This window comes from Otolemur garnettii, unplaced genomic scaffold (genome assembly GCF_000181295.1).
Source record: "Otolemur garnettii isolate 467f Iridium unplaced genomic scaffold, OtoGar3 scaffold00021, whole genome shotgun sequence".
Lineage (NCBI taxonomy): Eukaryota > Metazoa > Chordata > Mammalia > Primates > Galagidae > Otolemur > Otolemur garnettii.
In genome coordinates this window covers 23,594,992-23,605,544 of record NW_003852416.1, presented here as the reverse complement: position 1 = coordinate 23,605,544, position 10,553 = coordinate 23,594,992, and the positions used below count along the sequence as shown (strand labels likewise).

The window sequence follows — 10,553 nt, the reverse complement described above, 5'->3', positions numbered from 1 at the left end:
CGGGCTGGGGACCCGAACCCGCCACCCTAGGTGTACGTGGCTGGTGCCCCAGCCGGTTGAGCCATAGGCGCCGAGCCTGCTTCTGACTCCTTAATGGTTGCTGCTCCTTTTCCCCAGCTCAGGTTGGCTGTGCTGGGTACTCCTCATTGCCTTGACTGGAGCATGCCCAGTTCTCTCTTGGAGGGCCCCTGGTACGGCCTGGGCAGAGAGGGCAAGAGAGCCCTAGTGGAGGGTGGGGGCTCTGTTCTGTCCTCCCTTCCCTGTCAGACCCAGCCTACCTCACCCCTCATCTGACCAGTGGAAGTGACCTGGTTGTTGAGTCCCTCTGAGTGTCCTTGATCACTAACTGAGGAGAGGCCTGGGATGCTGAGGTTGGCCCAGGCCAGGATGTGCGGAGTAAGGTGGACACTTTAGTTAGACCCCTCTCCTGGCCTTTCTTCCTCTCCATAAGTTTTTTTTTTTTTTTTTAATGAGAGGATCTTACTGCATTATTCATATTATGATTTAAATTGAAGGGAGAAATTTATGGGAGATTTTAATCTTTTGTTTTTGAGAACTGTATGATGAAGTTAGAAGCTTAAGTCAGGCATATAAAGCTCTAATTAAGAGAAACATTGTAGGAAATGAGAAGTCATACCTAGCCTTCCTAGAGCACTAAGTTTTCTTGAGGAAGCAAGACATAAATGAAAAGGAAAATAGCAGGTTTAGGTAGCCTGTGACATGTTTTACTTGCATAAGCAGTACTTTGCATGTAACAGAAAGTAGAAATGGTACTAGACTATTGGCTTTTATTTAAAAAGAATACACCTGAGAGTTCTGAGAATGAGAGAACTAGAAACCAAAGCTTGTTAAGATCGGGTACCATGTCTGTTTACCATTGTCTATTCAGTGCCTGCCACATCTCTTGGCAGGTAGTAGGTTCTCAGTTCATATGTGTTGAGTAAGTGAATATGTATTTGTCCAATAAATTTAAAAATACCTTGAAGGAGAGAGATGCTTTATTTGGACAGAGGTGAAATGCATAGGCTTGAGAAAATACTAGGAGGTAGAAATGATCACTGAACACAATGGAAGACCAGCCTAACCAGAGCTGTGAGGATGAGCAAGTAAGTTCTGGGAAATAACCCAGATAACAGTACATTGTGGTCAATCAACTGTTTTGATTACTGCGTTTAGAAATTGGGAGTTTGTTCTTTAAGTAAGGTGGACTTTGAAGAGGGAGTGGCATTGTCAAAGCAGTGTTTTAGGAAGTCTAAAGACTGTGCAGATTACAGTGAGGAAGATACTGGAAACCTTCTTTGAGACCAGTTATATTGATCAGAAATTCTTTTGAAAGTAGTCAAGTTCCATAAAGTAAATAATTTTTCTATATAATTTTTGTATTAAGTGAAAGTTCTTTTTAAGCCCTAGTGATTGAACGTAATGACATGGCTGTATCTTTCAGTATTTCCTTTTCCATAGCATTTTGTTACTGAGCTTTGTGGCTTTTCTGTGATATCATGGTATAAATTTTGAATATATTTGTTCTTCCCTTATTTGGCTTTTGTTAATGTCAGGCATAGCACATGAGACATTCCCTGTTGCTATGCAACTGCTAAATTCAATATTAATAAAACTGAGTGAATAGAGAGTAGCAAAATAGGGCTTTACAGTGGCCAATCAATAATATTTATAAGTTTCAATGTATTGCAAATATGAACAAAAGAGGAATGATTTGTTTACAGTTATAATTTTGAGCAAAATTGTGCTTTAATTGTTGAGCATATGAACAGATTTTTTCATTTGCTTTCTTTTAGTCTTTCACTGCTTTTTGATGTAAGATTCAGTTTTTGTTAGTGTCTCTGATAAAGTTCTTGCTCAGTTTTCTTATTTTAGATTCTATTTCTTGTAATCAAAATTTTTACTTCCCAATACTTTTATTTGCTTTATTCTTTCTTAGTATTATTTCTTACTGTATTCACATTTTTTCTTTCTAAGAATTTATGCTTAGCATGGAAGTTTTAAATTTGTTATGATTTTACATAAACCCAGGTGAAAGAATATTAGATTGCTTAATAGGATAAGAACTACCTATAATTTCCTTTATTTGCAGTATATGTACTTGTACTTTTCAAGATATTAAAATACATTTTTTTGTTGTTGTTATGGTTGTTGTTATTGTTGCAGTTTGGCCAGGCCACATTCGAACCTGCAACCCTCAGTATATGGGGCCAGCGCCCTACTCACTGAGCCATCGGTGCTGCCCCAAGATATTAAAATACTTTAATATTTGTGAAATCAGAATTCTTTTTGGGGGGTAGGAGGGCTTAAGAGTTGGAGACAGGCTGTGGGGTTTATTTAAGAAAAAAAAAGTTAGCTAGTTATGAGAATGTCTAGCCCCTAGGGCTTAAGGTAGATATTATCTAACAATTCCTTCTCTTTATCTTGCCACCAACTGCCCATCCCTGCAAACCCAATCCCCAATTTGTTCTCCTCCCTAGTGTGAGGAAGAGAGAGGGGCTATAGTAATTTAGTGGAAAATATTTTAGAGGAAAATAACAAACAAACATAGGTACCTCCATTTGTTTGAATGGGTAGTTTAATTTTGCTAATGTGCTTGGAATAATTTTGATGGGAAAAAGTAAGAAGAGTTGAAAAACAATTGTTTCTTAATGAAAAATCTAGAGTCTTAGAAAAATCAGTGTAGAAAAATAAGTAGTGTACATGTGTATAAAGGTCAACTCTAATTACGATGTAGATAACACAAATTCTAGAGATTACTTTATCGAAAACAATGGCTCAATAATTCCTTGTAATATAGTCTTATTTTTAGAATTGGATAAAGAAACTATATTTTCTACTCCTTTACCTTTCAAATCCTTTATTGTGATTGTATTTGTGGTAAAGAAATGCTATATGTTGTGTCGACCTCATGTATCCAGAAGGCTACAGGATTTTAAAGTAGTAATTTTCTAGCAGGGGAGTGAATGCTTTTTATCAGTTAAAAAAAAGTATAAGCCCCCACGTGTGATGGATTATATGACAAAGTACATAGTGCTCCAAAAACTATTACTACTTGGAATTCAGTAACCCTTTTATATGTTTTTTGCTTGTTTGTTTGTTTTTAAGATAGTTTCACTATGTTGCCATAGTTACATGGAGTCACAGCTCATAGGAACCTCAAACTCTCAGGCTTAAGTGATTCCCTTGCCTCAGCCTCCCTGTAGCTGGGACTACAGGCACCTGCCACAACACCTGGCTATTTTTTTGTGGCAGTTGTCATTGTTGATTTTAGCCAGCCCAGGTTGCGTTAGAACCCCTGAGCCTCAGCCTCAGTGTATGTGGTGGGCACCCTACCCACTGAGCTACAGGCGCCACCTATATGTTCTTAATTGTAATAGCATCCTTGTACATTAGAAAAGTAGTATGTGTACTGAATACACAAGACATATTCTTTCTGAAGCTCACGCTTAGAGTGCGTATGGATTCACGGACCCCTTGTAATAATAACTATTTGAATTTTCAGGTCTAGTGACACATATTTTGGGGATTATTGCTCTTAATTCATTATTTTTGGTATGTTGTATAAAGGTACAATAATCTGATTCCCATCCTTGATTGCCTTTTTATTCTTAACCTGTTAAAGATGGCAAAGGTATCTTTAAATTGTTTATCATTAAGTAGATCAGCAGTATTTGACGTAATAAGTCAGAAAAGTTGGTTTTGATTTTCATTTTCTACTTCATTCACATTGGTGGAAGGAGGACATAATAGTTTATACATTGGGGTACAAGTATATATTTGAATTTTTTCTCATTTGGGGATTATGTGTAATTAGTGGACTTTGTGTTTATAAATTAATCACCAAGTAGTTATTATGGCAATGTGCAATAATTTACAAAGGGTTTTTTCTTTTAAAATGTTATACGTGGCTTCTGTGTATATTTGTGTTACAGAGGTTGTTCTCAGGATTTTCCTTTAGAAACTGTTAATTTGAAAATCTTGATCTTAATGGGTCTTTAGGAAAATGTTGATTATTCTAGAAAGTTGTGGAAAGTTTGAAGCAGTTTGATTGTTTCATTAGGAATGGTACATTTCACAATGAGCTAGAGAGTATGTAAAGAGATATTTGGGATTTTGTACAAATGCTAAGAGAACTCAGGAATTTCCTTCCTTTGGTTATTTCTGTTTTGTTGTGTTCTTGAATGTGCTCTGAATTTGTGTTAAATGTTAATCATTGATAAAAATGCAAATGCTCCTTCTGGATTTATCATCTACGCTGTTTCTCAGTGTCCTTTCACTAGTAATCCGAGATTTCGTTCAACAGAGTGATAATATTATAGTGAATAATATTATGATAATGGATTTTTTTTTTTTATTCTTTCAGGGTTTGAAAGTATTCTTGAAGGGCTGTTTGGACCTGCATTATTAAAAGATCTCAGTTTATTTAAAGGTATTTAAAATATTTTTGGTATTTCAAATTCTTTCTGATGTCATACGTGATACCTTGGTGATTTAAGCCTCAGTCTCCTCCTTTATACTCATGATACCATGTGAGTTAAAGCTGTATCCAACCATCCTTTGTGTTTAGTTGATATTTGTAAATACGTATGAATAACATTAGTGAGCAGTTAAGATTTGCACACTAGACAAATATGGAATCTGTCTACTTAGTGAGGTTTTTTTTTTTTTTTTTTTGAGACAGAGCCTCAAGCTGTCCCCCTGGGTAGAGTGCCATGGCTTCACTGCTCACAGCAACCTCCAACTCCTGGGCTCAAGCGAGTCTCCTATCTCACCCTCCCAAGTAGCTGGGACCTCAGGCACCCGCCACAACGCCCGGCTATTTTTGGGTTGCAGCCATTATTGTTGTTTGGTGGGCCAGGCTGGATTCTAACCCACCACCTTAGGTGTATGTGGCTGGTGCCTTATCCCCTTGAGCCACAGGCACTGAGCCCTTAGTGAGGTTTTGTTAAAGCAAACAATATTTTTGAAATTTCAATTTATTTTCTGAAAAATTCTCTTTTATGACTATTAATTTGTAATTATTTTTTCAGACTGTGAACCTGAAAGCATTTCTGATTGGACTTTTGATGAAAATTGTCTGTTTTGTTGCTTGAGAAGAAACAAAGTAAAGGTAACCAAGAAGCTTGTGAAACTTTTGTTTGGTGTTATTCATTTTAAGGTTTTCATTTTTCAAAAAAAAATCCATTACTTTGTTGAAAATTTTGTAGGAAAATGAATATATGATTCCATATTTATATATAAAAGACGTTGATAGTAACTCTGGGTTTTGCAGTTTAAAATGTTGCCAGTTTGTTGATTAGCTTATTGAGAAATCTGTATCTCAACATGAATTGCTTTATTTACATATTAATTAGGCAGAATAATTAAGTAGATCTAAATTGTTGCATTTTAAATATGACGTTTATAGTAATTTGAGTAATGAGAGTCAATTTGTCGTACACATAGAAAAGTAACAGATCTAGATCAAGCAGTTTTTAATTCAGGTAGCTTCATGATGTGTACGGTTTATGCTTCAACATGTTTCTTCATATCTAGGCATAAAGGTGGTATATGTTCAGGTGTCAAAACTGGCTAAACCTTTGGGTTTCTATTGTTTATTGCTTTGTGTTAAACATAAACAATTTTGCTTTAGAAGCATTATTTTAGTTATTGGAAACATTTATTAATAATGGCTTTCTGTCTGTGTTTCTTTTCATGGTACTTTTGTTCCCTGTTTTAAAGCCTTGGGAACACTTTGATTCCTCTTTCTTCCCTTTACATGCTAACTTCAAATCGTTGGCCATGTTCTGTCGCTTCTTTCTTCATAATGAATTGCATTCTTTTTCATTTTTCTATAGTCTTTGTGTATTTCAGATGATTAGCACTATTACTAGACTAAACTAAGATAATTGGGCTCTTCTAGTTTTCTTCTGTGTATTAAATACTACTACAAGATTAAATTCCTTCCTCTAACTTTCACTCCTCAGATAGTGTAAGAATACAATATAAAAGATTAAAAAATGATACACCTGGATACAGCACTTAAACCATGAATGGAGCTTACAGAATCTGGAAATTAAATATATTTATTTACTGGTTGAGGCTTGTACTTTAAGGTTGGCTTAATATTCCAAAAAAGAAGGAAATAACTGGAGAGCATGGTAATAGCCAGTAGATTTATGCCAATAGATACATTGCCAATAGTACAATATGATTTTGGAATCTTTGTGAGTTTGACATGGTGAGGTAATCTAAATAGAAGCTTGGTGCCTGTAGCTCAGTGGCTAGGGCACTGGCCACATACTCTGGAGCTGGCAGGTTTGAACCCAGCCTGGGCCTGCCAAACAACAATAACAGTTACAACAAAAATATAGCCAGGTGTTGTGGCAGGCACCTGTAGTCCCAGCTACTTGGGAGGCTAAGGCAAGAGAATTGTTTAAGCCTAAGAATTTGAGATTGCTGTGAGCTGTGAGGTCATGGCACTCTATTGAGGGCAACATAGTGAAACTCTGTCTTTACGGCACTCTATTGAGGGCAACATAGTGAAACTCTGTCTTTAAAAAAAAAAAATAGTGTTTAGAAAAGCAGTTAGAAATATCAGTCTAATAGTTGGGAAATGATGGAAGTTATGCATATTTTTTAGTTAATTGAATTTTCAGTGAATACTGAAGCTGTTCGATGGCTAAAGTAAATACATCATTTATATTTACTTTTTTAAAATATGTAAGTGAAAACTATGAAGTAGCTTCTTTGGGAAATAGAACAGGAATTCACCTGGTTAATGAGTAAGACAATTGTTTTTTGTTTTTTGTTTTTTTTTTGAGACAGAGCCTCAAGCTATCCCCCTGGGTAGAGTGCTATGGCAACACAGCTCACAGCAACCTCCAACTCCTGGGCTCAAGCGAGTCTCCTGCCTCTGCCTCCCAAGTAGCTGGGACCACAGGCGCCCGCCACAATGCCCGGCTATTTTTTGGTTGCAGCCGTCATTGTTGTTTGGCAGGTCCGGGCTGGGGATTCGAACCCGCCATCTTAGGTGTACGTGGCTGGCGCCTTAGCCGGTTGAGCTATAGGCGCCAAGCCGACAATTGTTGAGCTACATTTCAGGATCCTATAGAGGTTAGAGAATATATGTTGTAAGGGAAAAGAAAATTAACATTTTCTGAGCATCTGCTATGTGCCAGTTACTTTTGTGTGTTTCCAATTAATCTTCAAATCAACTCTATAAAAGTTAATTAAAGGCATCCCAGTTTTCTAAATAAAGAAATGGCAAGGGTCACAGAGATTAAGTTTACAGGAGAGCAAAGTCATGTAACTAGGATTTGATCCTTATTTTTAGAATACATGCATTTTGGTAACAATATTAGGAAAAGGAACATGAAAAACAGCAAGAAGTAAGAAAGACTTGGAATTGTAAAGAGGGAGCGAATAAAAGGGTACATGGGCTTGATCATATTCAAAATGATCAGGAATCTATTAGGGAGTTCATGAATGCCTGCTTTGCTTGCTTGCTGGCTGGGTGGCTTCTTTGCTTTTTTCTCTCCTTTTCTGTTTACTGGGCATAATGTAGGTACTCAGTGAAATATTTATTAAATGAGCGATGAAGAAGTCAGTAAGCTCGATAAGCTTGGGTATAGTAAATTATAGCATTAATAGTTAACTGTTTTGAGTGCTTACATGTGCCAAGCATGTATTCACACTTCTCTGTGTAGTACCTACTCATGAGGATTTTTTACTTCTTTCAAGTTTTCTTTTAAGACTAATTTTAGGCTTATGAAACAGTTACAAAACTTATAAAAAGAATTCCTGTATACCATTTAGTGAAATTCCCCAAATGTTATCATCTTATGTAATCACTTATAAAATCTGGAAATTAACATTGATACAATATGATTATCTAATCTGCAAACCTTTCAAAATCTTCCAGTTATCCCAGCAATGTCTTTTTTCTTTCTTTTTGTTTTTGTTTTTTTTGAGACAGAGCCTCAAGCTGTCCCCCTTGGGTAGTGTGCCATGGCATTACAGCTCACAGCAACCTCCAGCTCTGGGCTCAAGCGAGTCTCCTGCCTCCGCCTCCCAAGTAGCTGGGACCACAACGCCCGGCTATTTTTTTTTGGTTGCAGCCGTCATTGTTGTTTGGCGGGTCCGCGCTGGATTCGAACCCGCCACCTTTGGTGTACGTGGCTGGCACCCTAGCCGGTTGAGCCACAGGCGCAGAGCCTTTTTTTTTTTTTTTTTTTTTTTGATGGCATCCCACTCTATTGCCCCTAGCTATAGTACAGTGACATCATCTTAGCTCACTGCGGCCTCCAACTCCTGGGCTCAAGCAGTCCTCCTGCCTCAGCCTTGCAAATAGCTGGGACAGCAGGCATTGTTACTGGTTGGCTAATTTTTTCTGTTTTTAGGAGAGACAGGGTCTTGTTCTTGCTCAGGCTGGTCTCAAACTCCTGAGGTAGAGAAATCTTCCAGGGTAGCCTCCCAGAATGCCAAGATTAAAGGCATGAGCCACTGCACCCAATCCTCGTAATGTCCCTTTCCTGGTGCAGAATCCAGCCCAGCATCATACTCTACTCTTGTCTCTCTTGTCTTGTCTTGTCTTGTCTTCTTTTCTTTTCGTACTTAATTGATATCTTGTGGGACAGGTACTTTGCAATTTTTGTAAATATCCTCTTCATTATACTAGTTGCTCGTCATATGCTAATTTTAGCATATATTGATGAATATTGTCTGGAAAAACTTATTAGTGTGATGTTGACCAAATGGCGATTTTGTATTTCCATTTTTTTTCTTCTACCTATATTAGTTGGAATTCTATTATAAGGAAAAGTTTTCTTTCTCCTTGTTTATGTATTTTTTTCTTCTTTTACCTGTAAGTATGAACTCTCATTCTTATTTTATCCTGTGGATCATAATTCATTATAGTCATTGTTTATTTTGTAGTTCAGTTATCCTAGGCTGTTGAGCTTTTTAGCATGCTTCTATCTTTTCTTTTTAGCACTCCTTTACTCTCTGGCACCAAAAGATGTTACAGTCTTATCTTATGCTTTTCCTGTCCTAGCCCTGGTTTTGTCCAAGAAAGACCTAGTTGCTTTTAATTAGAGAATTATTTAAGGACACAAGGTCCAGATACTGGGTATTCTCATTAGTACTAGGGTATCATTGGTTCTAGGCCCCCTCATCTGTCTGAGCTAGGAAATATGTTTGTTTACTAAAGTAGACATACATTGATTTTATTTTCTATATCTATTTAAAACCTCTCATAAGACTTTTGTTGATTGTGTTAATAATATAAAGAGTTGATCCAATAGGAGTGAGAGGGAGCTGGAGAAATAGGAAGGATAAGAAATTATATCATTTATAGAAGTGAACGAATTTTAAGTGGTGGATCTATTCTTGTGTGTGCCTGGGATATTAGAGATATGAGTTATAGAGCTTCAGTCCCCAAGCCCCAGGCCACAGTCTGATACTGGTCCCTGGCCTATTAGGAACCAGGCTACCCAGCAGAAGGTGAGCATTGGGTGAGTGAGGTAAGCTTCATCTGTATTTACAGCCTTTCCCCATTGATCACATCACCACCTGAACTCCCCCTCTTGTCAGATCAGCAGAGCTACCAGACTCTCGAACCATACTGTAAACTGTGCATGCAAGAGATCTAGGTTGTGCACTCCTTATGAAAATCTAATGCTTGAAGGTGTGAGGTGGAGCGGAGGCACTGATGGTAATGCTGGGGAGTGGCTGCAAATATAGATCATCATTGGCAGAGAGGTTTGACTGCACAGAGACCATAATAAATCAGTGACTTGCAGACTGATGTCAAAACCTTATCAGTGAGTGGCAGATGACAGTTAAGCTGCCTCCTGTGGCAGGCTTTATACTTGGCATGTGAGTTGATAAACTTCAATTGTTAACTGCATCTTATGGCAGGCTTTAAGTCAGAATCTGACAACTTATTTTTGTTTCTCAATGATCTACCCATTATTTTATTTATCACTTTGTCCTTGCCTCTTTCTGGCGCTGTGTACTTGTCTCAGTCATAGTTTTGGTAAGCCTACAAGCTAACTGTAGCAAAGATGAGTAAAAAATGAGTGTCGCTAGAGAGCTTTTTTGAAAAAGGAAAAGACCCAGTGAGACAGCAGATGACTGTAAAGCTGCCAACAAAATGAAAGCTGCATTTAAAGGAAAATAGAAGAGTTCTACTTAAATTATAGGTTCATCGCAATAGGTAATTCACATATAATATGTTACAACAAAGCCACCAAAACATCAAAACGGTTTTGCCACATGGAGATTATGCTACATTTAAGCATCCTGCAATAAAAAAGATCTTTTGGAATTTTTCAAAAGAGAAAACACAAACACGAAGAGCAAAAGCAAAAGGCCACCTCTTCATCAAATGTGTCTGTACTGGCTTTGCACATGTGGCTCAAGTGGCTAAGGCGCCAGCCACATACACCTAAGGTGGCGGGTTCAAATCCAGCCCTGGCCCACTAAACAACAGTGACAGCTGCAACCAAAAAATAGCCGGGCGTTGTGGCGGGTGCCTATGGTCCCAGCTACTTGGGAGGCTGAGGCAG

General features: G+C 37.7%; 1 protein-coding gene across 5 annotated transcripts in view; it reads left to right on the top strand.

Moving 5' to 3' along the window:
• LOC100940807 (ligand-dependent corepressor) overlaps nt 1–10,553 on the top strand; it is a 144,939-nt gene that overhangs the window by 67,820 nt on the left and 66,566 nt on the right. For all 5 annotated transcript variants that reach the window (XM_023511625.1, XM_023511623.1, XM_023511624.1 and 2 more), the window contains 2 exons: nt 4,367–4,432; nt 5,034–5,113. Coding sequence is in view for 3 of the 5 variants with exons in the window: in XM_023511623.1 (XP_023367391.1) it covers nt 4,367–4,432; nt 5,034–5,113 (146 nt within the window). In the remaining 2 variants the exon portion in view is untranslated. The remainder of the gene's footprint in view (nt 1–4,366; nt 4,433–5,033; nt 5,114–10,553) is intronic.